Source organism: Maylandia zebra, linkage group LG3, assembly GCF_041146795.1.
Source record: "Maylandia zebra isolate NMK-2024a linkage group LG3, Mzebra_GT3a, whole genome shotgun sequence".
NCBI lineage: Eukaryota > Metazoa > Chordata > Actinopteri > Cichliformes > Cichlidae > Maylandia > Maylandia zebra.
The window spans coordinates 24826575-24853388 of record NC_135169.1 but is presented as its reverse complement, the minus strand read 5'-3'; the positions used below and the strand labels follow the sequence as shown (position 1 = coordinate 24853388).

Here is a 26814-nt window from a genome sequence, read left to right as displayed (position 1 = left end):
ACTTCACATGGGACACACTGAGTCGAGCCTGAAGGCAGACAGAGATGCCCCAAAGTAAAAGAAATCACAACTGTTACTATTACAATATAAAGAAGAACTGATGTAAGATGAAAACATTTTGGACATAAAGTATAACATTGATACAGCAGCACGGATACACTCCGGCAATTTTCAACATTTAATCAGAGGGTGAAATTTTGTAGGTATCCTGAAAAATCAGATGAAACTCAGCTTTCAGTTACTGAATAAGAAGCATACTGACAGCCTACTTCTGTTAGTACTTCTCATGCAGATGACTAGTTTATTTTCTCACCACTTTTCATAAAATACCATTTTAGAAATCAATTATAAATATATTATTGTAAAGCTTGTGTTAAAAACCTTTCATTAAAAAACAATCCCATGAACTAGTTGCACGACAGCTTGTAGGACCCTTTTATTAACAAGTGACTCATAGATTACCAATATTTCTTATTGTTTTTTTGCTCAACACCTCATATTTTTTTCAAAACATTTCAGTATAATGTTTACATTGTGAGGCATAACTTATTGGAAGGTGATTCAGGTTTTCCTGAACCACACTCACTTTATTCCAAATTTTAAAAATTTGGGGTATGTGTGTCCCCCACTTTACATCTGCAGGTGGTGCTATCTCCCTGTGCATCTAGCTGGCACTGGAATTTATGTGTCTTAGAGTTAAGGCTCACAACTCTTCAACTCTGCTGCAGATAGCCTACATTTTTCTGACAGAATGTTTAAATTAACCTTTTATAAATGTTCCACAACTTATCTCAGTGCAACTAAAACTTTTGGATTTTTCGACCTGATTTCGCTGCGAAGGGCACACATAGTCTAGTTGATCATTTCAACCAATTAAGATCGTGTCTTCTACAAGAAAATGCCAATTTTGAATTGATAAATCTAACTAAACAAAAGCCACTGAAACTCCTGGAATCATATACCAGTTAATTTTCTAGGATTTTGAAGGAAATCCAGAACATTGTTCCAAATTCCATAAGAACTGTTGGTTTTAGCAAAGGTGACGGTTTACTGAAAACATGAGAGAGATGGAAGCAAATAAAGGGATTAAGAGAGAGACTGAAGTGAAAGAGGTGTGCAGGAAAATATTTGGGCAAGACAAGGAAATAACCAGAAGACGAGAGGAAAAGAGCACAGGAAATGTTGAGATTTCCTTTGGTTGTTGGGTTCCTGCCCTCTTTCCCTCCGGGAGTGTTACAGTGAGAAGAAAGAGACATCTCCGACTGAGAAGAAGAGCTTTTATTTTGTAGTTACTGAAAGAGGGAGATGTTGTGAGGCAATGTGGAGAAGCTATCTGAGGATATTTTCCTTTCTGATTTTTCTGGATTTTCATTCATCTTTCTGACTATTTTTCTTTCATGTTTTTGGTCATCAGTTTTTGGCAAATAAGGAAATAAGTTACTGATTGATTTATCTCTTCTTTTTGGTCTTTACCTTGTAACTTTTTCGCCGCTACTGCTTTGGTTGTTTTCATTACAAACTCCCTGTAGTCATGTAATCAGCGGTTCATTCGGCACTGGATCCACCTTGTATTAACCCTGTGACAGTGGGATTTGATTTTTTTCATTTCTGAGCGAGTTTTTACAGCCTTTCAGCTTTCAGGATCGTGCTGCGTTCAACATGTTACGCTGTATTATTCAGCGAGCCAACAACTTGAAACACTCTGACCCTCAGGCCAGTGTCATTTTCAGAGGTAAGAGGATTATGGGACGTTCAGGGCATGCATAAAGTCAGGGAATAATAGGATCAACTTGGAAAGTTGGCTGTTAAAAATATCAAGTAACATGTTCAAAATAAAACTGTTTCAGTTCTCTTAGCTTGTTCTTTGGTTTTTGGAAATATCTGTTTCTTTGGCTGCTGAAAGCTCAAGCTGGTGTGTGTGTGTGTGTGTGTGTGTGTGTGTGTGTGTGTGTGTGTGTGTGTGTGTGTGTGTGTGTGTGTGTGTGTGTGTGTGTGTGTGTGGTGCTTTTTTTAATTTCATTTGACTTGAAAATTAAGGTGTAATATATGTAATTTGTAAAATTATGTTACTGTAGAAATAACAGACCATTGAGTTGATTGTAGTATTGCTGATGTCCAAGTTGAGTTTCGAATGAAAGACACACAATTCTTGAGTCTGTGTGTCTGGATAAATAAACTAGACATTTCACTGCAGCTATTGTACACCATTTTTATCCAAGAATATAACTATGCACATATCTGTGAGAGATATCTAAGAAATGTGGGTTGCAAATGCTGGGAGTTGAGGTGAATGCTTTTGAATGGGAAATGTCTTAGCCATTTATGTTCTTCTTTTACATTTTTTTTTACATACATACACAGACTGCTGGTAACATAATATAACTAAATTGAATTAACTGAGTGTCTTTATTGCATGTGAAATTTCGGATCACCCGTTGTGCTAACAAGTTAGGTTTTTATTCTTAACTGATTCTAGAAAGCCAGGGTAACTAGCTATTTGGCTAATTAGCTTTGAAGCATACTGATATTATTCCCACTAAAAGTTGTTCATGTTATTTATATAATTATGGCACTTTCACTGTACTCACATGTTTACCTTAAATTAAAGAAAAAAAAAAGGAGTTCAGCTAGCATAAGCTGTCTCTTTGTCATTCAAAGCCTGTCAGATATGACTTTTGCAGCTTATTTTATAATCTCAGACATTTTTTACTGTGACATTGTTTTTAAATTAGGCAATAACACAAATAAATATACTGATGACGAAAGTCAAATATGGTGGCTAAACAGATGGCTAACAGTGGCACTCAACACTGAACTTACTGGTGTTTAAATTTAATTCTATTACTAATGGTTATTAATCTGTCATTGCTGGAATCTAAAAAAGTACTGCATGAATGAAATTATTGAACTGCACCACTAATGTAGGTGGTCCTATCACTGCAGAAAATCTATGAATGGTAAATGGACTGGTACTTATATAGTGCTTTTCTACTCAGTTTGAGCACTCAAATGTAACGTCTTGATGCATTCTTAATCATCCAGGTAAGTAAATCTCCAAAAGTTGATTAGGTTTATCTGGACGTAGCTCTTTCAGTGGGAGAAACGTTTTGTCACTCATCCAAGTAACTTTTTCAATCTCAGCTGACTGCAGGTTTCTCCAATCTTATAAACAGTAATGCATGAAACTAGCACCACTGAATGAACAATGGGCTGGGAGGTTTCTAAATCATGATTATGCAAATTCTCATGACCATTGATCAACAACCACTGATCAAAGACAGCTGATCAATGGCCATTGATCAATGAATGGGACCTCCCAGCCCATTGTTCATTCAGTGGTGCTAGTTTCATGCATTACTGTTTATAAGATTGGGGAAACCTGCAGTCAGCTGAGATTGAAAAAGTTACTTGGATGAGTGACAAAACGTTTCTCCCACTGAAAGCGCTACGTCCAGATAAACAGAGTCCACTTTTGGACACTATAAGTTGCGTGAAATCACCTTTTATTATTTATTCAGGACTTAAAGCCAGAACTGCAGCCTCCAGTCTAGACTTTGGTGTCTTAAAATCAGAAAAATGCCTAGGACGCAACAAAGTAAACCAACAAAGTTTTGGATTGTCATGTCATGATTCTGTTGGTTTTTGCCATGATTTCAATATTGGATAAATGCAGAAGCTCAAAGATTCCCAGTTTATAGAGAGGGAGATGTTGCAACACCTAAAAAGATGGAGAAAACAAACAAAATAAATCTTCTTCTACTCTTGTACCAGCGCTAGATTTCTTTCTGGTTGGCGACACCTATTGTTCAGTAGAATACTGCAGCATGTGGGACACGCCCTCTTCTCCATTATTCATGGTGACAGGGCTGTGGTGATGTCACAATCAGCGACAATAAATGAGCTCTTAGCTACTTTGCCTCAGCGGCATTCCTGTTTTCCGATCTGATTTTCGTGTAGGGCTACTTTCCATGACTCAGTATCTGACTCCTTTATGAAGAGCGCTCTGCTTTCTACTTCCTGCCTTTGTCCTAACAGTTTTCTCGTGCCATCACACAAATACTTGTATCGTCGTCTTACCTCAATCTATTGCTAATTTTAAATTGAGTGCACAGATCAACAGCCCACTTTTAACAAAGACTAGTGTAAGTCTCTTTCACGGTTTAATAAGCGACGTGCCAGCAGATGTTTTTCCTATTTTGTTTACTCATGCATATCTCACTCTCCTCATACACTCTTAAATTAAGTGAATTTGGTGCAGTGACTCTGCATCTTTCCTTTTCCAGCAGAGCCAGACACCTTAAGCATCAAAAATGAATGATATAATCCATTTATATACTTAAAAAAGCATGGAAAATAAACGAGTTGGTGGCTTTTTCCCCCACAAAACTGTGTTCCAATAACTTGAAGAATTTAGAGTTCGAAAGAAAAATGACAGAAAAATTGAAAGAGAATTTCCTCCCCTCAAGAACACAGATACCATGTCCATTTTTAGACATCAGAGATGTTAGTTGAGCAACTGTTATATGAACTGACTAATCTCAACGGATCCAGAGGGAGGGATATGCATTTTCTGCATTTAATGTAGTCAAAACGGTTTGTGGAAATGTATCCCAGAGTTTCCAGAGCAATTCTGGCCTATAATAGTGACCAATACAATAGACATTTTCATGGAAACTCTTTCTGCACAAGGTTATGGTGAGTGCTAATGCACAGACAGATGACTGTTTTTTTGTTTTTTTCCTACGCTGTGTTTGTGAGCAATGAGTCTATGGGTGCTGTGATTAAATCTGGCAGCGTGTGCTGGTGGTTGTGTCCTAAAGGCAGGATTTCCGGCCAAAGTGTTGTTATTGTCAGTGAGTGTTGTTCTCAATCAAAACAGAAATAAAAGCTGGCAGCACTGTACTATTTATAATGTGGATCCCCCATGTGGGTCAGACTGAGCTGCTGGTACTGTTCTCAATTACTCCACACAGACACTCCTTAACCAAACAGGAGGCAACAATAATAAACCCTTAACACTTCAAGTCTACAAACTGTGACATAGTCTCTATTTCCAAAGTCACTTCTTGAAAATAATTAAAACATAGTAACATTTACACATAAATTGTATATTGTTCAGTTTCATATTACTGCTTTAAATTGTCAGTATCAGTCATCAAAGTATCATTGGCTAAAATACAGAACCATGAGTTACTCCTAAGGAATGAATGAGAGACACTGTAAAAGTGCTCAAGCAGAGTGCAAACGCACACAATAAGAACCTAGAAAACACATCAAATACGTAAACTGAGATATTTCATTATTTCTAATCTCTCCAAATATTATTGGTCCAAATATATCAGGCTCTGAAAACTACATGGGCGATTGGTTGTTCATGTGACCATAACTCCTTAAACTTTGAGCTGACTTTAAAAATACATGTCCACACACACAGTGAAGGTCTAAATCTAGGTTTCCTATACGTGTCTGAAAACCCAGAGGGCTGCACTATTCTATTCTCAGCTCATAATAGAAATGTGCCAAGCTGAACCGGGAAGTTAATACTGTGCCACTTCCTCTCTGCAGGTTCCAGACTGTGGCACCAGCACTTGGGAGATTTCTAGAGTTGACACGCACAACACACACACATTCACTCATGAATCAAATGTAACCTCTCAACCTTTCTGTGGAAGGGTGGAGATGTTTTTTTTTTTTTTTTTTTTTTTTTATATCCCACAAGAACGGAGGCACTCTTACGTAGGTAACTTGTGTGTGTGTGTGTGTGTGTGTGCACTTGCTTGGGTGTGTATAGTTGAATTAATGGTTTTATTGCTCTCTGTTTGTGTTTGTGTTCTCAAACTTGGTGATCGCTGTAGGGAAAACAGGAAGGCAAACAACTTTTGTCCGTGTGTGTGTGTGTGTGTGTGTGTGTGTGTGTGTGTGTGTGTGCATGCATACTGGGAATACATGTATTAAAAATATTAATTGTACTCCAGTTGAAGCCAAAGATATGTGACCTTTGGTTTCCAAAAGGGTCTGGAAATTTTTAGACAACCAGACTTGCATGTTTAGAGCGCTAAAAAAAAAGTGTCCACGCAGAAAGAAATTCGCAGAAACGTGGTGACTAGAGACCAGAGAAATTCAACAACATCAGTGACTTCAATCTAATATGCTATCAGGGCAATGTGAAGTGGGAAGGTTCCAAATACAGACCGTATGTATAGACGACTGACATAAGTACTGTGACATCACCCACTGGCTTCTGAAGTTCTGTTTTGAAGCCTCGAGATGACTGCTTCCACCCTAACCATGTTGGAAAAGCTAAGATGAGACAAAGAAGTGTCGATCTGACTGTAAAAGCCAACACTCATTGGCTAATGACTCGTGATTGACAAGTCATAAGCGAGCACATGGTTTTATAACACAGATAATACTATTTTATAACATTGTATGACCAAGATTGATAAAACAGTACCTCATTTTTTTTATTTAATATAACCCCTAATAAATGACTGAACCCTTCAACTCAGCAGTTTGTCTATGAGATTCAATTCAATATTATTTATTTCATGAAAAATCACAACAACAAAATCACAACAAAAATCAATGCAAAGGCCCTACAATTTTAGAGAGAAACCCCAACTATCAAACCGCCTATGAGCAAGCACTTGGTGACAGTGGAAAAGAAAAACTCCCTTTTAATAGGAAGAAATTTCAGCATTACCTGGCTCAGGGAGGGGCCACCATCTGCTCAAACCATTTGGGGGTGAGGGGAAAAGATGTGATGTTATTTTCCCATGAACTGCTATAGGACAACAAGTCTTTGTTCAACTACAGTTATCACCATAGTGTGGCAGGTTTTTAGGCACAACTGCATTGACTTAATTTTTTTGACCTGGAAGTTATGTCCACGTTTGATACTCCCTGTGGTTCTAAGAAAAACTTGTGTCAACTTTGAGTTGGATGATATGGCAGGCTGATGAATCCAGAAGGTTACCAAGGCAAGCTGAGCCTAGAATGTTGTTGGTGACCAAACCTAAGCAACAAAATGATGTGCAATGAACAAATAGCTTCCTGTGTGGACACCCTTTTACTTTCATTTTTAGTGTCTCCTATCCTCTTTTTACATTTTTCTGATTCTCTTTTTTGCACATTTTATGCACCAGTTGTTTAAGTTATTCATTCAGCGTTTTTTATTTACTCATGGTTAAAAATCTGTAATTATTCATATTTGACTTTTGTAACCCCTGACCTTTCTTGTTTTATTTGCACTTGCCTTTAAAATACATCATAATGTAAAAAACATGTCTGTAAAAGCTCCTCAAGAATAACTTAAGTAATTTTTAAAATAATCTAATCTAATGGGATTATCAGATAAACAACTGCAGTCAATACATGCAAAACTACCGTCATTTGTATCAGCTTCAGCTGTCCTTGGTGACATTTACCAGGAATTAGCACGTCATGGAAATGAAAAGGTAACTTCAAAGATGAAGACAATGGCCATTGACTCTGTTTCCTTTTATCTGGAAGCACCAGTTTAGTCTCTGTCTCAATCAATTCCTGTTTTACCAAAAATAATTGGAAACTGTGATAACTGCCCCCCTGTGTGATAACTCACATTTTCACATATTTGTACACATATTGTTTCATAAGTGGCCTTCAGTATTTGAGTACCTATTCTGGCAGGGTATTAACCTGTCTCACCTCTCACTTCTGGTTAAAGCTGCCCGACGGCGGGCAGGAAATCAGAGCACCGAACTTCATGTTACAGGAAGCCATGGAAAGATAACACACATATACAAATAAACCTATTGTGTGTCAGTAGTTATTTTAGAGCAGAATATTTATACCACTGTTTATGTGCGAACTTGTTTCTATAGTGCACCTTTTGGAGGAATTACAATAAAATGTATGTCAGTAATCATCACACAAAATGAGACGACTAGAATTGATATACTTATATTATTTAATCTTTACAACAACTTAAAATACAGATAATAAAAATTACATAGTAAGTTCAATCTCTGCAATAGTCTTAATTTTGTTTACCAAAAATAGTATATATTTCAACTTTAAACTCTGACTTTAGCAGTTTTTTTTATGGAGAAGGGTAATTTATTCCAAAGTTTTAAGGTGCAATGTGTAAAGTTTTTTTTGTTCTTGTGTTTTAACATTCAGAATAACTTCATATCTTTGATTAGCATAACCATGAACGAGGGTAACAAAAGTTTCATGTGATGGAGCAGTTTTTCTTATCATTATACAGCTACATGAGTGGTAAAGATAAACAATCCACCCTTACTGGAACATTTAACTATTTTATTCTACACATTTCATTAAAATGTTTGTCAGTGTGGATAGTGTAGGATAGATCGGGGTGACTGCATAGACTTTGAGTCTTTTCTGAAGGACCTTACTAAGTTATTATTATGCTTATTCAAAGTTGGAGTAGATAAGGACACATTTTCTTTTCTATTGTTAAAAATATTTTTTTCCCACTAATCTGATTTATAAAAATTGTTTTTTAGATGGCTATGCTCATAAATGTTGGTCAAAACTTTACTTTGTAAGTAAAGTTTGCACTATTAGTTGAGCTAATAGCAGAGCAAATATATTTGACACACAGGTTTCTAACTTAAGTTGTTGGTTACTGCAAAAAGGAGACTTTCAGTTTTTCCGAGATGGCGTTAAAAATTATTTTTCTCATTTCTGACACAACTTAAGGTCAATATCTGTATTGACCTTAAGTTGTTAATATCCTAAATTGTAGGATTATCTTCATATAGAAAAATTACAAACATTACATTTTCCATTTTCTATATCTGTTTCAGGGTCCAAGAAGAAGACAAAGGTCATCAAAAACAATCCTAACCCTGTGTGGAATGAGGTAAGTCCCCCATTAAGCCACAAATTCATCAACCCATCATCTGTTAAAGTTCCTAAGTGTGTGATAATGCAATGTCAAATATTAAGTATATTTTAATTATTAATGTGAGAACAAGTTATAACCTAATTTAAAAGTAAGGCATTGCTTGGTAAAGGACTCAAAGTGGAAAATGCAGGATGAGTCCTCCTCTTGCATACAGTCCTGGAGTCCTCATCAAAGTGAAGCATCCATAGATTCATATAGAAACTCAAAATACAGACAAAAATAGTTGAAAACAAAAAAAGATCTAGTAAAGATATAAAGATAATGTTTTATTTGTTAGAATGGCAGCAGCCTTGCAATTTAGGTAAGTCTGTTGTTATGGTACATTAATCTACCATTGGGTCCTAACAATGCTAGTTTTGACTGCTTCTTTATTCATATCTGGTCGCAACATCAGGCCGCTCAAAGTGAGTAAAATAATTTGCTACCTGAAAGTTAGATCTGACTTGGAAATTTGTAATAATTAACATAACTGCTTAAGATAGAAATTTGCTGTATGTAGTCAGCAATTTGCAATTAACGTGAAAGTTAACATTAGCTAACGTTAGTCAGAAAAAAAAACCTGTTTGATTTTACTTACACAAGCCTGTATGAATGATGTTTTGGGAATTGAAATCAACCCTGAATTGGCTTTCCCCTGGGTTAGCTTACCACCTATCTAGCATACCCTAAAAACACATTCAGTGCATTTAGTAAGTTTGCAACATTACGAGCTGGTGAAATTGTGACAACATCTCTGTATGAGCAAAATAACCAGACAAAAAAATTATTTGCAATTTGCAAGTACTTCACAAATATAATGCAATAAAGGTGCAGTAAGGATATTACAAAATATCATCATTAAAATGTTCTGCCTTAATGATCCCATTTTCACTCTTTTTTTTTTAAACATTTCTTTCCTTTGTGTCCGTCAGGGTTTTGAGTGGGATCTGAAGGGGATTCCTCTGGACTCTGGAGCTGAGATTCACTGTGTTGTTAAAGATCATGAGAAAATGGGGAGAAACAGGTACTCTGTGCTATGCTAATTATATGCATTCAGATGTGGCATCAAAACACTGAAGAAATATACAAAATGACCCTGAAAAAACTTCTTTAAGTAGTTTTCCTTTTATAGGCAGGCAAGTGTCTCAGATGGTGACAGATCTTATCATTAGAGATTTCCAAAAAAAGAGGCATAATTGTTTTAAACAAGAAAAATAGATCAAACCCATAAATGAAACTGAAGAGTAAAAGGGAAAGGTCTGTTTTAAACTCCAAACGGGCTATATTTACTTTTAATCTCTCATCACTGGCAGCTGTTTGTAAATCATTTTAAACCTTGTCCTGGCCAACAGACAGATAAAGAGGCGATATGTACAAATCACCCCTGGGATAATAAATTTAGGATTGTCATACTATGTTTGACTAGATGGAGCTGCACATTGTCACAGTAGAGATGTGGCCAGAGGACCCCTCAGTGGGTTATTTTTGGATTACTTCACTCAATCAAGATGTCACACCAGTCAGAGTTCTTTCAGAAGGGAAGGGGCAGGAACGAAAGAATCAGGTCTTCCCCTCATTGTGGTATTTATTCTGCCAAATTCCCACCCATTCACTCTCTGTTGTGCTGAAAGATGAATGGATCCATAAATCAGCCACTCAAATTACAGTGGAACTTGACTGTGTCTCAGCTCTCAGCATAAATCCATTATCGTTGGACTAAGTATTTGTTTTCTAAGGAGCTTCAAGAAAAGCGATTGGTCGTCTTTAAGTTTCCTGAAGACGTTTCACCTGTCATCTGAGAAGCTTCTTCAGTTACCCACTACTGATCATGTGCCTCACCACATGAGCAAAAGTGTGAAAAAAGGCATGGGTCATGAGTTTTCCAATGAAACCATTGTGAGACCTTGCTACACCCTATCATGTGACTTAATGAGATCACCTAAAGCAAGATGGGATTGGGGGTTGAGGCGCCTGTGGAAGGGATCTCAAAACCGCGTTGTAGGTGGCAGACCACCTCCTCTAATCAAAGATGGTCATTCACAGTGGGGATAGATAGCCTCTTGAGGGACAACTCCCACTAGAGTTTAAATGTCATTTGGTTTTAGAACTGAAGGAGTTTCTCAGATGAGACATGAAACATCTTCAAGAAACTTAAAGAAGTCAAGTCGCTTTTTGTTTCATAGCTGGATAGAGTACCATGACCTGGATGACTGAGAACTTACACAGCATTTTTTTTTTTGTCGGTGATTTTCTGTTCACCTGGACTTAATGTGTGAAGTGCATATTTGTCATTTTGAGGTGTATTTGCTTTACCATGTTCCTTTGATCTCTCTAGGCGTTACAACTTTGCTTGACAATGTTGTACAGTAACAAAAATAACCACCAAGGTTGGGGAATAAATGTTGTAAGATGTCAGAAAATGACTGTGAATGGGGAAACAGGGAAACTAAGAGTTTATCAGAGACTAGGCACAGGTGCAACACCGTTAGGGTCATGTGGTAAGAGCTGTAATTCAGTCCTTGAAGTCTATAACAGATGGATATCACCAAATACTGGGTTTCCTTCTTTGAGAGGCTTTGCATAATGCATCTCATTATTGGAGACTTTGATAATGGCATGCATGCCTCCTCAAGAGTGTTCATGCTATGGCCAGATGTTGGGAAGAGGTTTTTTTGTTTTGTTTTTTTAACGAAGGAATGAATTTTGGGATCATCAGCTTTTCTTGGTTGTTGCTGAGCTGGTTAGTGCATTCCTAATTTTTAAGAATTTACCAGTCCTAAAGTTTTCTCTCTCTTTCTGATATGTTTATTTGATTTTTTTCAGCCCAATGGTGGCTGACATATTAATGTTGTCATTTCTTTGATTCTCATACTGGGACTTCCAGGGAAAATGTACTTGGGATCAACTCCAGCTGTGTCTTTAAAGATGTTATTTTGTAAATAACGCAGTTGTTTTTAAGATCCATCTCTGTGTTTCTGGTGTGTGTCTCTTTCAGGTTTCTGGGGGAGTGTCGGCTAGGTCTTAGAGATGTGCTCAACTCTCCCAATTTCGCCGCCACCTTCACCGTCTCCTTGCTGGACACCAAGAGGAACAACACAGGGGTGAGCACACGAAACTGCACTGACTGATTAATCTGCAGCCTAACTGCGTCACAAGTCAATTATAAATGACTCCAAGTTTCCTCTTTTGAGCTTAAAATAAAGTGAGCAACATTTCTGAATCATAGTTGATTTGTTATTTCCTTCTTTGGGATCCTTAATAAAAAAAAAAAAAAAGAAGAATCAGAAACACAAAAATGTCTCTCCACAACAAATAAAATGAACTATAAATAACTGCAATTGATTTTATTAGATGGGTTCTTTGCTAATCTGCTGACTAAGGCTGATCAGGGCTGTAATGTCAAGAAAAATGGTCAACAGGTGGTTAGTGGGTGGGTCTTGGACTTGATGAGGCACTGATGTGTTCACGTGCTGCTGGGGAAATCCAACATGGATTTTCCGTTTATATTTCTTGTACTTTTTTTGTTGGAAAATATGAACTCATGAGCTCAAAATTAGGCAAAGGTCTTGCTGGAAGCAAGAGATGTTCTTTATGTTTTTCATCTTTTTCCGTTTTTTTCCAAGTGTGTGAGCATTACTATTTATCTTATATCAGCAAGGTTATGTCAAATTTAATTAACTCTAGTAAGCACTGGTACCACACTGCAAGAAAGTCCTAGCTTGCATGTTCTCTCCGTTCTGCATGTATTCTCTGAGGGTCCTTATGGCAGCTGGGATATTGTATTCTAGGTGTTTTTTTGTTTTTTTTATTGTCATTAAAAAGACACCTAGAATACAGTATCTATTACTGGCTAGTATTACTGGAGCCTTTTTCTTTTTTAAAATTAAAAAAACCCCCCACTTCTAATTATGAGAAACCTTCAGCAGCTGATGGTTATTCAGTGATGAAATGCTTGATTTCCTTTTTCCTCTAATTATGCAACACTGCTCTATGGAGACCCACATTGACATAATACAGGTGTAGCCTAGAAAACCAGTCATCACAGCTACAGGTCTAACCCAACACCAACTAAAATAAAATTGTTCAGTAGTTTTAGTTTCCAAAAGAGCTCAAACTCAAATTGGTCTTTTAGTTGAAGATGCAGAAGTATAAGATCTGGGCACGCACACACATGCACGCACACACCTTGGCAGCCAAACCTACAGTGTTTTATAGCAGCAAATGAAACACTTTTCTCTTCCCCATCCTTGCTTCCTGAAGCCAAAACAAAGTCTTCCTGTCACTGTCAGACTGGACCTGATTGATGCCACATACATGTGCACACACCCACACCCACACTGTATGGTATGTACAATTTGTGATTTATCAGGTTTTTTCTTCATTAGTCATAGAACGCAAACTCTGTTACAAACAAAAATAAAACTAATATTGTTTCTTCAAAGATTTCTTGATGCATCTGCCCTTACAACTGTTTGCTTCCACAAACAAAATCTTACACAGATTCAGTGAGATAGAGCCAAGAAATCAAGAAAAACATGTCAAGATATTCACATTCTTAACATCTACTCCATAGAAACTGTAGTCTGACCAGAGTTGGACACGCTGAGTCTGATGAGTTTGTTTACAGAAACATAACAGCTTATCACTTAAGCTGCTTTTTCCTGTTGAAGGAAACAGTAGAAGCCACCCCTGCTACCACAGAGTAACTCATCTTGATTACAGTGTGCAGGAAACAGGTCTTTTCTGGTGGTGGTGGTGGTGAGGTTAAATGCCACTTTGAGTTTGGGTAGAGAACCATAAGTGAAGAATGGTGGGCTCGTCCAGGATTTAAACCAGGGACAACTTGCACTTTAAACTTGAACCAGACCAGTGAAACGGTTCTTTCTGCCAGTGTGCAGAAGTTTAACTACATATTTAATCCCTGAGATATCTTATATACAAAAGTGAAGTACTATTTCAATTGAAGGAAAGTCAGCACAACTCTTTGAGCTTAAACTAAACTACAGAAATCTATAATTTAATTACTTTGGTGAAATACAAATGGCTACAGGGGAGGTCTTTATCAGTAGGAAAAGTTGTAGCTTATACAAATAAACTATACAATTACACAATTAAAAGTCCAAATATTATGTTCTCCTTTGCATTTTCCGAAAGCGATCCAGTGTCCCAGACTGGAATCTTTGCCAGGCCAAGTCATGTTTGACACCCCTGCCCTAGACCAATGAGCCACATGTTTTATGCATAATTTGTGCTGAGGTGTATGATGAAGTGAAATTCTCTAAGTTTAATTATCCCAACTTGTAGGGCACAAAAAACCCCAAAACAAATAAAACTGCTAAAAAGTGCTAAAAAAATAATTGCAGTTCCTCAAAAGGCCTGTAGAGGCACTAAATAGAAGTCACGACTTCCTGTCTTAAAAGCTTAAACTTAACAGCATTAATCACAGCCTGGTTTAAATAACTGTTTTGGCCTCGTTGGATAGTTTCCACCACCAAAACAACTGAACACAGAGTGAAATGCTTTTATAACTCAGTCTTGCATCAGTTTTAGTAAATCTGAAGGTAGGGTGGCAAACTCTGTCTCTAAGCCTAACCCGGATGATACAGATGAATAGCATGGGTAGCATAAAGGCCACTGCAGTTAAGTTACTTATTAAGTGCCATCCGCTGACCTGCTCTTCCATCATCTTTTACTGTACTTTCTCCAGAGACGTATACAAGTGTCCTATGCATTCACTTCCTCTTTGCCTTCTTATGTATGATTAGTTCCAGCTGAGTGTGCACCTGTTCGCCATCCTCTCGTTATCCTGCCTGTGTATTTAAGTCCTCCGTCCTCAGGCCACAACAACAAACAGAGGACCGTTTGTTGTTGTGGCCTCCACATTTGCTGTGTGTTCTTGCGTAAGCACCATGTTCTCTAGCCATGTCATGAAATGTTGAGTGCAAGATTTTTAGTTCTAGTTTATCTTTTCTTTGTTTTCTTTCAGCGTTCATATACCTAGTTTTAGTTTGTGTTCTCCAGCAATAAAGCTGCCACCTTTAGTTAAGCATTTTGTCTCCAAGCCCTGCGTTTGGGTCCTACATTCTGCCTGCCACACAGCCAAACATGACAGATCTTCTACAAGTTGTGTTTTCTGCCTCCCATAGGCCACGCTGACCCTGCAAGTTTCCTACCTTCCTCCTCCGGGATCGGCTCCGATGTTTCAGCCTCCTCCCCAGCTGGACCCTCAGCCTCATAACAATCCTAGTGTGGAGCTGGACACGGTCACAAGTAACCTCAGCGTGTCATATAGTGAAACAATAATTGCAGTGGTGTGAAAAAGTGTTTACCCCTTTCGAGATGCTGTGTTACTTTTACAGCAGATGTAATGACACACACACACACACACACACACACACACACACACACACACACACACACACACACACACACATATATATTTTGGTCAGCTGACCACTCCTGGGGAGTCACCACTGTTTCAAGTTTTCTCCATTTGTGGGTAATGTCTCTCACTTTGGTTCACTTGAGTCCCAAAGCTATAGAAATGCTTTGTAACCTTTTCCAGACTGCGCGATCTCAACACCTTCATTTAGAAACTGAACTGCATTTTGTATTTACTTATTATCTTTATCAAATATTTAAACTTATCTGATGATCTGACACATTTATGTGTAAAACAAAAACATACAAAGACCCTGGAAGAGTGCAAACACTTTTTCACACCACTCTATGTTTTTTTCCCCTTCTTCTGTTTCCATTTGCCCAACCCAGTGTCTCCATTTTGTTAGTTTACCCCAAGATTTATTTCCTGGGACTACTTTCTGTGCAGTGATCTCTCTGGATACTTTGGGCGAGGAGGATACAGAGAGTATGATGATGCTTGAGCCCACAGAGGACCAGGGAGCAGACGATGGACGCTCCATGGTGATAATTGGTCCTCAGGGGCCCCCGGGCCAGGAATCCCCCACCGCCCAGACGCCCAAGCGTTCACCGCCATCCTACCACACCCAAGGAGGGCTGAGGAAGAGGAGGAGAGGAGCCAGCAGTCAGCCCAAACAGCTACCCAACAAACCACAGGATCTACAGGTTAGTTACGATACTTAAAAAAGACACATTAAAGGAATACTTACACTCCATACATGTTGCTGTCCACACGTGTCCTCTTCCAGATTCGTGTGCGGGTCATTGAGGGACGACAGTTGCCGGGCATCAACATTAAACCTGTTGTTAAGATAGCAGTTGCCGGGCAGTCCAAGAGGACCCGAATCAGAAAGGGGAACAACCCAGTCTTTGATGAGGTGAGTAAATGTTTTTGCTGCTTTTTATTCTAACTTTACATGTTACTTTTTACTCAAACTTCAACTTGCATTTATTTCCCTCCACAGACTTTCTTCCTGAACTTCTTCGAGACACCCTCAGACTTGTTTGACGAACCCATTTTCATCACTGTGAGTGTGACGTTTTTCTCTCTTTTTTTAAAAAATTTGTTTACCTTGAATAAATCCAGCATGTGGGAGAAATTCAACACTATCAGCGTTTCTTATTTTTATCAGAGTTATAATCGTTCTCTTTTTCAGGTATGTGACTCTCGTTCGCTTAGAACTGACGCCGTGATAGGTGAATTCAAGGTAAGAGCTTTAACTTGAGTCTATGATTTCTATGAATATTGGACTGCGGTGTACTGTGATAAATTAGGAGGGGGGGCACGTGTGCTTTGGAAATTAGAAGAACTCAAACATCTGTCTCTGTGTTCTGTTTTCCACAGATGGATGTGGGCACCATCTACAATGAGCACAGTGAGTATATGGTTGTTTGATTTAAACATTTTTAGGTGTATTTGCTTGAAAAAGTTTAAACAAAGATCTAAATGCTAAACTGTAAATTATGTCAGATTGATCAGTCTGATGACATTTTTCATTTACTTAGCTTTTAGCCATTTAGTCAGGCAGCTAGCATTCTCACCTCACCTCACAGCAAAAGGGTTCCTGGGCTTATTCCCTGACTTTTTCCCTTGTGTTAGCTGGGAAAGGCTCCAGCATCCCTATGACCCTGATTTGGATACGTGGTTATGAAAAAGGATGAGTGAAGAGCTGTTCTCACACATTGGCACTGCTGCTGTTCTACACAGCAACCTGGCAAATGAAAACTTGACAAATGTTAAAATGGTCTTTAACCTGCCAGGTCCAAAGACTTTGTGATGTCAGATTGAGTCAGGGTGCAAATGCAGTTAACTGTCCAGTGTATTCAACACTAGCAAGTCAGAGTCTTGTGTGCTGCCTACTGCCTGTGTCCATTTAGCTAAACCACATTAGTATTTCCAGGTATGAAAATGTTTCTGAACCATTAGATGATGCCACCCACCGGTTTTCTGAACCACTTTTTGAACCCTCTGTGGTAATTGTTTTTGCTGCTGCCACTTTGTTTTTTGGACCAGAAATAATGATATCTGGATAAGAAGTTGGAGTGCGAAGTTATCAGCTAAAGCTAGCAAGCTTGGATGGACAGCTGTATTCATAGACCTCACAAGCTGTAACATCTCACTTTAAAGGGTCCAGCAAACATTTATACAAGTGTTAAGAGAACAAAAAGCAAAACAAAACATATTTGAATGTATTATCATTGACTGTCAGGGCAGTCAAAATTAAAATATTTGAAGATATATTCATATCAGTGATACTGATGTGTTAAAATCCATTAAGTCTGTCAAACAATGATGCTTACAGCTAAATAGGAATCCAGGGTGATGATTGTATATAATATTTAGAAAATCAAGATCACTTTTTGGTCCATGCCAATCAGAAAGCTAAGGTTTTTTGTCACATGCTCCATGGGTTGCAGCTTGGTGTCATTATGTCTGGCTTTGTGTGAGAAAGGATAACTGTGAAAAGTTTCTCCTGACGTGTGTCAAAGCTGCTTTTGTTTATCCTGAATTTACAAGCTTCTGGCTTTAAACCTCTCTCTTCCTCCCCTCTTTTCAGGGCACTGCTTCTTGAGGAAGTGGCTTCTGCTTTGTGACCCTGACGACCTCTCTGCTGGGGTCAAAGGCTACCTGAAGGTCAGCTTGTTTGTCTTAGCAGCTGGAGATGAGCCACCGGTGAGTTTCATACTCTTTTACAAAATAGTCCTAGAAGGCTATGAGGTCAATCAAGTAACATGAGTTGTTCTATTTTTACATGGTTGTGCTTTTTCTGTGCAACTCATTATCACAAGTGAGTATTTGTACTTTAATGTGATTGCAGGCTGATAAACGTGAGTGTGTGGAGGATAAAGAGGATATAGAATCAAACCTGTTGAGGCCTGCAGGTCTGTCTTTGAGAGGAGCCTCGTTCAACCTGAGGATCTTCAGAGCTGAAGACCTGCCACAGAGTGAGTCTCTGTTGTTATTCTATGCACATTTGATAAGCTTGAAAAAAAAATATGTATAAAGATTCCTAATATGCTTCTCTGTCTGAAGTGGACGATGCCTTCATGGATGGGATGAGGCAGATTCTTGGCTTTGATAGCAACAGGAAGAATCTGGTGGATCCTCTGGTGGAGATTCACTTTGCTGGCAAAACGGTGCATATGACTCTATAGAAGTTAATTACATTGATAAAATGATTGTCAACAACCAAATAAAATAAAACTGGAAAGCAAATACGTTTTTAGTTAATAAAAACAAATGTGGATTGTCTTGTTTTTCGTTGTCAGATTTGCACTAAGACTTTGGAAAAGAATGCCAATCCACAGTGGAACCAGCGCCTGGCCATGCCAGTCAGAGTAAGAAATAAAGACAGACTATTCTTGTGCCAAGAAGTTGTATTTTCATTGTCACTAGAAAGTACATGTTTTTTTTCTTTCTTCTTCCCAGTTTCCTTCCATGTGTGAGAAGATGAGGATCAGAATTCTGGACTGGTGATTTTCAGCTAAAATCTCCCTTTCTCACATTTGTTCATCAAACTTTGCATCATTATCAATATTATTTTGACCTCTTTAAAAGATGGGACTGTTGTGGAGACCCACACCAAAAAATAGGGGTGGGCAGTTAATTTCCCACATGAGGAATTGGGACTGTTGTGCAGTGCCACACCAATAAGCTGAACTCAGTTGTGCTCAGTACTAACTTTATCTCTTTATAAGTCCTAGTATTTCATGTAGAAATAGAAACATTAATTATCCCACCACGCCCTAGTGTATAAGATACATTTTGACCTATGTCATTTTGACCTATGCGCTTTGCATCCTTCTATGGCTTTCTCATTTTAGGGATAGAGCCAGTCACAACGACGTTATCGGCACCACCCACCTCTGTATGTCCAAGATCTCCGCCCCCGGAGGAGAGATAGATGGTGAGTAACAAGTTGCAACCAGTCTGAACTAGACTCTACCAGATCAGATTAGGCTGGTTCAGGCTGGATTTAAACTGCACCAAAGTGTTGAAACTTGCCTGGTTTGATTACTGACATCCAGTGATAATCACACTGTTTGAAGCGTTTAACATCACATTCAGCTCTGCCTGAAAGCAGTTAGCATTAGCTTGGGGAAAATGCCCAACCTGTTTTAGAGATATTTTCAGCGAGGTTTCAGCTGATCATACAGGTCAAAATAAGGTTTTTGTCAACTTTAACGTCAACTTACTATAAAAAACTATAAAAACCTTAGTTCTGTCTTCTATTTATATAAATATGTGTAATTTGACCGGTTTAAACATGAGTGAAACAGCACTGTCTACACTGACAGCCTGCAGCCTGCTTCATTTTGTTTCATGGATTATCTTTGTGCTAGTTATTACCAAACAGACCTGCAGTGGTTGCTGCGGTAAAGTTTCTGGGCAGGTGTATGACAGACTACAGTGAAGTTCTACACCCTACAGGGTAAAAGTGAACACAGTACTATAGATCAAACACTGAGCTTTATTCGGTTTATTTTTTTTAACACGTCAGCTCAGGAAATGACCCAGTTTGATCGGTGTGGTTGATACTCCCTGCAAACACTTAAGTTATTAACTTAGTACCCTCAGGAGCTGCAGCCTGAATCAGTAGATGCATCTGTTAGACTTTAAACAACTTCTGCCATTGTGTGTGTGTTGTTACACCATTTGCTCACACGTTTACTTGAACAATTAGACGTGATAACTGTTTGTCTCAGGTGCTGCTGTCTGTGTTCACAACAGACTTTTCCACTCTCTCTGATGAAATTTTTGCTAACCTTGTTGACTGTGTGCTTCGACAGCAGTTCTACTGGATAAGTTGTTTTTGAATAAGCAAAACCATCCTTACAAGTGGTGCATATTATAGGATTTCCCTTCCCACTTTGTTGTGCACACAACACAATCAGTATTACTGACACTTTTAAAACTGAGATTTTGACTGTGTTGAAGGAATGCCTTCAAGTGTGTGCAGCTTTGAAATACACCACTTTAACTGAATGCATCACTTTATAGTTTATGGCTTTGCTAGTGTGTTAGTTTTCACCAGGATCTCATAAACATGTCTTTACTGTTGTGGTGACTTCCAAATGTGCACATCTCAGTTAATGTCTTTGTTTTAGCGTTTGAAAACTTGAAGTGTAAAGTTTTGAAACACAGAATGAACCCGTGGTTTGTGCATAAAATGCATGGATGTTTCTTCAGTGGCATGCATGAAGACTAACTCGGTAATGTTTGTGTGGGAAACACTGACACTGCTTGAGTTTTCAGTCTTTGATGCCCCCAGCTGCAAAAAAAGAGAAGGTGCATGAGCTTTGGTCACTGTCAAAAGTCAAAGTCAACTTTATTGTCAATTCTGCCACATGTACAGGACATACAGAGAATAGAAACTACGTTACTCTCAATCCCTAGATAAAATAGCAAATGAAATACCACTGCTTGTGGTAAATGTAATTTCTTCTTTGTCTGGAATACGTGAATAATAATGAGCCATTTTAACCAGACCATGATAAGGAAACACCAGAAAAGTAATAGAACATTCCTCACCAACCGGCCTCAATCAGCCCGACTCCCACCTCTCCCCTCCACTGTCACTCAGCATCGGATCACCCCAGGGCTGCTTTCTCAGCCCCCTACTATACGCCTTGTACACATGTGACTGTACACCAACCCACCCAACAAACGTCATCGTCAAGTATGATGATTACACCACTGTTGGTTGGGCTCATCTCTAAAGGAGATGAGACAGTGTACAGAGCAGAGGTAGAGAACTTGTCCTGCTGGGACTGTATGCTTCTCTGAGCCATGGTCTGAGTAACCTTCATCACTCAGGCAACTCACATACAGACTTTATACTCAGATCAAGTATTTTTGCACTACTTCCAAGCACTTTGCAACATGTTCTCTAAAGTGTTTTATATACATTTCTCTTGTCTTGTGTATATCCCCGTATATATTTCTCATCTTTGCTATTAATTCCTGCAGTCTACCATTTATATTTATTATTTAATGTGGCGCACCCACAATTTCATTGTACATTTACATTGACAATAAAGGGCTATTATGTTCTATTCTATTTTATTCTATTGTATCAGTGCAGTAAGCTGTGTCACTGTGCCAGAAGTATTGCAGTACTCAAGAAAACTCTGTTGTATTCTATGGTGCTGCAAAAAAGACCCTTTTTCATCCACTACATCCCTCATTACACCTGGTTTGAAAAAACAAAACAAGTTGGCAAGAGTAAAAATGTTTAACTTTAGGCTTCGAAAGAGGACTTAACGATCCATGGTGGCTGTGTACATCTTTAATAACCACCCATGGTTAAAAGTGATTCACTCACCTTCATGTTTTTCATCAGCTCTTTTCCTCCTTTCTTTAACTTTTGTTGCCAATAACTGTGAGTGATTTCCTGTTTCATGGTGTAAGGCCATCAACCAGATTTCCCTCCAAATCTGACTCACACATAGTGTTGATGCTGCTTCTGGCAGCAAGGGTCTAACTTTATCAGCATTGTTTATGTGGTAAAAATAACAATAATCAGGGACAAAAATATTTAATCTTTCATAGACTTTCTAAAGTTTTTCTAAAAGTATTTTATATTAAGTACCTTTTTCTGCCATTACTCGGTTGCCCACCTTGTTTAAAGTCATGTACTTCAAACAAGCTAAGCTGAAGTGTTTTGCATGTCGTGTTTGGGCTTTGAGTTTGAGTGGCGTTCAAAACACATCTGTTTCCTCTTGTTCTGTGATTCTGAACCATCCTTCCTTTCTACGCATTCAGATGACTTGACTCCACGGAGCGTCCACTCTGGCAGTACGTCCACCCTCCTCTCTGTACTGTAACGCTTTTGTGTGCAAGAGTTGGGCAGTCATTTGCACTGTCTCACTTCACTGTTGTGATGTTCTCTTCTCTAAACTCAAATCTCCTTCAATCATGGTTAAATTTTGGAGAAATCTAGAAAATATCTAATCACTGCAATTGTATTTAATCATACCTGCTTGATTCTAATCATAGTTCTGCATCTTAACCCCTCCATAATAAAACATTATGTCCTTTTTGTCCCCACAGTGGATGACAGTCTTGGTTTCCTGCCAACATTTGGTCCATGTTTTGTAAACCTATACGGCAGCCCCAGAGAGTTCACCGCCTTCAATGACCCCCATGAGGCTCTTAACTTGGGAAAAGTAACCTATTTATCTTTGTTAATGCGTTCATGATCTCCATGGCTAGTTTCAAGTCCTTTTGAATTCAATATCATGTTCATTTTGTAAACTATGGACCCATTTGGAGCACAAAAAGGAGAATTAGGCAGAGAATTAGCCTGCTTTTGTGCAGGCCCAGTCTGTATCAGATGAGCACACAGTGTCCTTTGGTTTTAAAATATCAAGATGTTGTTGGATCAGAACATTCAGCTCAAGGCTTCATTAGGAATGGTATCACATGTTTTACAGTACAGTACAGGCTGTGGAGGTGTATTTGTTTAAAGGTTATCCATGGTTATCTACACAGACTGGGTTTGTAATGACAAACTGTGACAGTGCCAGCGTTTGTCCCTTTTTTCTGTCCGTCAGGGGGAGGGCGTGGCATACCGAGGCCGGGTTTTACTGGAACTTACCACGAAACTGGTGGACAAGCCGGAGCAAAAAACTGAAGACATACCCTCAGATGATCTTTTGGTGGTGGAGGTGAGAGATTAGGACCTGATTCCAGATAGAAAGATAGATGGATAATTAGACAGATACACTGATCCCTCTTTTCCCCGCCCCTCGCCATCATGCAGAAGTTTCTCAGGAAGAGGAAGTTCTCGCTCTTCGTTGCATTTTACTCGGCCACGCTCCTCCAGGACGTCGACGACGCCATCCAGTTTGAAGTCAGCATCGGCAACTACGGCAACAAGTTCGACTACACCTGCCTTCCTCTGGCCTCCACTACTCAGTTTAGCAGGGCAGTGTTTGACGGTGAGTCAGAGGTCAAAGGTCAGGCTGGAACCGGTGTGACATTCAGAAGGATAATATTCAAAATATAACTTTATGTACTAATATAAGAAAATTTAAACATTTTCAAGATCCCGACGTGTCAAAAAATGGTTGCCACTACAGACACGTACTAAAGCCTGTGGTGATGCACTTGGCACCCCAGTGTAGTTGGCGTACGTTAACAGTTTTTGCCATCCAGACGAGTGTAGTCAACTTCTCATTTGAAACTTTGTTTTCCTCAGTTTTCACTTGCTGGCTAGGTATAGCCATGAAAAACATCAATGCTAAACATATTACACTTACCCCGTGTGTATAAATATGACGCCTTTGCAATCTTCCATATGAGACAGATTAAGATGCCAATACACACCTTATGTTTATCTGTGAGATACCAACAACTCAGAGTATTTGACACTCAGGGAACTAAAAAGGACTGAAATCTTGAGCTGTTGGGTAGTTTATGTCTGCTGTACACCTAAATGTGTGTGCAGAAAAGCAAGAGAAATGTTCAAATGTAACAAAGTGGTACACTTGAGCAGTAAATGAGTGAAAATAATAATAACAATTACGCATAAATAAATGATATACAGCATATGTAGTGAACAAAGAACTATGTTTCAGGTAGTATGTATTAGTTCTCAAATCATAAAGTCAAATATAGTTTACAGAGGATGATTGGTGTTCAATGATCAGAATCAGATTTCGATGGATCTGCAGTTCAGATGATTAAAAATGTGTATTTTTATAACGCAGATAAATTTCATGCAGATTGTGATTTAAAAACTATGATTTAATTGTTTTTACAGCAATGTCTCTATTCTTGCTGCCTATGTAAATGTGTGTGTGTGTGCATATGTTTCAGGTTGCCACTATTACTACCTCCCATGGGGAAATGTTAAGCCGGTGGTTGTTCTCTCTTCTGAGTGGGAGGACATCAAGCCAAGGATCGAGGCTCTCAACATGTTGCTGGCCATCACAGACAGGCTGGTGTGTGCCCGAATGTGTCTTCATCTGTACTTGTTACAACTAAATCGAGTTGAAGATTTAAATACTTTATTTTTTATGCAAATATTTAAACATGAAAATAATAGTTGTTTTATGTTATTTTTATCTAAAATTACATTAAAAAAAATCAGTGTTAATAATTTAACTCAAAGCTCCCTGGAGTCGGTTGTTAAATTTGTATGCTGAGCTTTAACTGAGTGAACGGGTTTGTCTGTCCAGGAGGCGAACCTGCAGAGGGTGCAGCTGGCAGTAAAGGCTGGCGGTGATCTGGAGGAGGTGGAGCTCAGAGTGGTGGAGTTGTTGGACCAGCTTATCAGTGACTGCAGGTAAACTCAGTGTTATTTAAACTTATTGTGATCCACTTATTCCCGAGTGTTCATATGTGCTTCATTTCAGGGAGGGAAATCCAGGGAAGTTTTTATTTGTTAATGTGTCATTAAGACTTTGCTGGAAAAAATAGTTAAATTCCTTTAACGACAGATTTTTGCTGGTTAAATTATAGAGTAATTAAAATGATCTCTATCCAGGGAACTGACTCAGTTTAAGTGAGTTCATGTAGCTGCATCAGCCTCAATACATAATATTGAGCTAAGCAGCAATCATCTCTGGAGCATTAAAAGTACATTAATTATTTTTAGTGACAATAATCTTTGTTCTTTGTTTTTAAAAAAAGATATTTATCAACCAGCACGTGCTGCACTCATCATTAGCCCCGTGACTTCTCACTGGTGAACTCTTCATTTTCTGCCATGTTTGCTTCCCGTCTTTGCTCTCTTTTCCCAGTGATGAGCTGCCCTCACTCGATCAGTGGCAGTGTGCAACGCCTCTGGATCGCTCGCTGAGGCACGTTCGTACCCTCCACCTGCAGCAGATCACCGCGGCGGCGCTGGCTCTCAAACACGGCCCGGAGACTGAGCTCTCCACGATGCTGGAGCAGGCTGAGGACTGGGCCAACAGGCTGAGGACCATGACTGAAGAGGTGCGTTTAAATAAACTGCTACAGTTTGAGTCAGAAGCTCTTGATATCTGGTGGGTGAAAGTGAGCACAGGAAATAAAAATAAATAAATTGAGTCATTTTTAAGCAAACGTCATATAAGTTTTCCCTTTTCTTGGTCTTCCTATAATGAATTCAAGTATTAATTTTAAATGTTATTCAAGGTGATGAGCTTTGAAAAAAAACAAGCTGACCAACCATTTCCTCTCTGAAAGTTTATCTGGCCTAGAGATGGATGCATAGACACATTCCATAAACTATTATTCATTTAAATTATCCTTTAATGAGAAAACTCGTTACCACTAATTTCTCTCTCTCTTCCTTTACGTCAATCTTCCAGCCCCAGAACAGCCTTCCAGACATCGTGATATGGATGTTGCAGGGTGACCGCAGGGTAGCGTACCACCGCATCCCAGCACACACCGTCATCTTCTCCCAGCAGCACTGTGGGAAACACTGCGGTCAGCTGCAGACTGTCTTTCTTAAGGTGCACACTCACAGTCGAGTAACATCAGAGGACATTACACCTCTTACGTTAATCAGCTTCTTGACACAAAGTGTGACTCACCGTTTGTATGTGTTTGCTGTGCAGTGTCCACAGGGCAGTGGAGGAGAAGCCAAACTTCCCGGTCAGTTGAGGGTTAAAGTTTGGTTTGGATTGGCTGCTGATGTCAAACACTTCAATGAATATGCTGAAGGAAAACTGTCTGTCTTTGCCGAGGCGGTAAGAAGTCGACAGAACTAGAATGAAGTCTCAAAAAGAAGTCTTTAAATATTAGCAATGATCCCAGCCTGCCTCTTTCTCTCTGTCTGTAGTATGAGAACCAGACACGGCTCGCCCTGGTGGGCAGCTGGGGAACTACAGGTTTAACCTACCCCAAGTATAGCGACATCACCGGGAGAGTTAAATTGCCCAAAGAGAGTTTCAAACCCTCGCCCGGCTGGTCCTGGGCTGGAGACTGGTACATCAGCCCCGAGAGGACGTGAGTCTGTTCCTTTAACCTTTCACACTCTCATTATTCTGTGATTAACAGTTTCAAACTCTGGGCTTTGTTGTGTGCTGAAGCTGTTGGAAAGAACATGGGAATTTTGTGGCTTTAACTGATTTTTTTTAGAGGCACATTTTTAGGTTTAATTTATCCACTAAGATTAACATATTTGCTCCAGATATCAACAAATGGACAGGCTGGAACCCATCAGTCAGTTTTATACATTAAGATGGAGACACTTATACATGTTAGGAAATATATATATTTACAACACTTATGGATTTAGTCTGTGGATTTACTTATTTTCACAGGTGCAGCCCTGAACTTTTCTAGACATTATAATATATAAACGGACTGAACCAGACTATTTCCTGGTGTATGCTACACGTGTGAAAGGAAAGCTATGGCAAATATCTTGATGTGATTCTTTCCAAAATTTTCAGAGGCTCTCTTGTGAAATTTATATAATTATCTTGAATCGAAGCAGGGTCAAAAGTGTTCATACGGACTCAAATATACGTACAGTTGCCTAAATCTTTGATTAAGTGGC

The 26814-nt window shown here is 38.9% G+C and overlaps 1 protein-coding gene across 9 annotated transcripts in view; it reads left to right on the top strand.

The window, feature by feature from the left end:
- Positions 1-26814, top strand: part of dysf (dysferlin, limb girdle muscular dystrophy 2B (autosomal recessive)) — a 105537-nt gene that overhangs the window by 6739 nt on the left and 71984 nt on the right. For 4 of the 9 annotated variants that reach the window (XM_076881293.1, XM_076881282.1, XM_012921816.4 and 1 more), the window contains exons 1-25: positions 1216-1732; positions 8814-8869; positions 9826-9917; positions 11889-11994; positions 15040-15163; positions 15723-15979; positions 16063-16191; positions 16279-16341; positions 16471-16521; positions 16659-16689; positions 17872-17987; positions 18133-18259; positions 18348-18451; positions 18584-18652; positions 18744-18787; positions 19139-19221; positions 22368-22483; positions 22871-22984; positions 23080-23257; positions 24138-24262; positions 24500-24606; positions 25064-25259; positions 25616-25762; positions 25868-25999; positions 26092-26258. In XM_076881293.1, coding sequence (XP_076737408.1) covers positions 1660-1732; positions 8814-8869; positions 9826-9917; positions 11889-11994; positions 15040-15163; positions 15723-15979; positions 16063-16191; positions 16279-16341; positions 16471-16521; positions 16659-16689; positions 17872-17987; positions 18133-18259; positions 18348-18451; positions 18584-18652; positions 18744-18787; positions 19139-19221; positions 22368-22483; positions 22871-22984; positions 23080-23257; positions 24138-24262; positions 24500-24606; positions 25064-25259; positions 25616-25762; positions 25868-25999; positions 26092-26258 — 2807 coding nt within the window. In that variant the 5' untranslated portion in view covers positions 1216-1659. Of the gene's footprint in view, positions 1-1215; positions 1733-8813; positions 8870-9825; positions 9918-11888; positions 11995-15039; positions 15164-15722; positions 15980-16062; positions 16192-16278; positions 16342-16470; positions 16522-16658; positions 16690-17871; positions 17988-18132; positions 18260-18347; positions 18452-18583; positions 18653-18743; positions 18788-19138; positions 19222-22079; positions 22113-22367; positions 22484-22870; positions 22985-23079; positions 23258-24137; positions 24263-24499; positions 24607-25063; positions 25260-25615; positions 25763-25867; positions 26000-26091; positions 26259-26814 lie in introns of those variants that run through there. The other 5 variants (XM_014408469.4, XM_014408467.4, XM_014408470.4 and 2 more) reach the window with 3 other exon arrangements.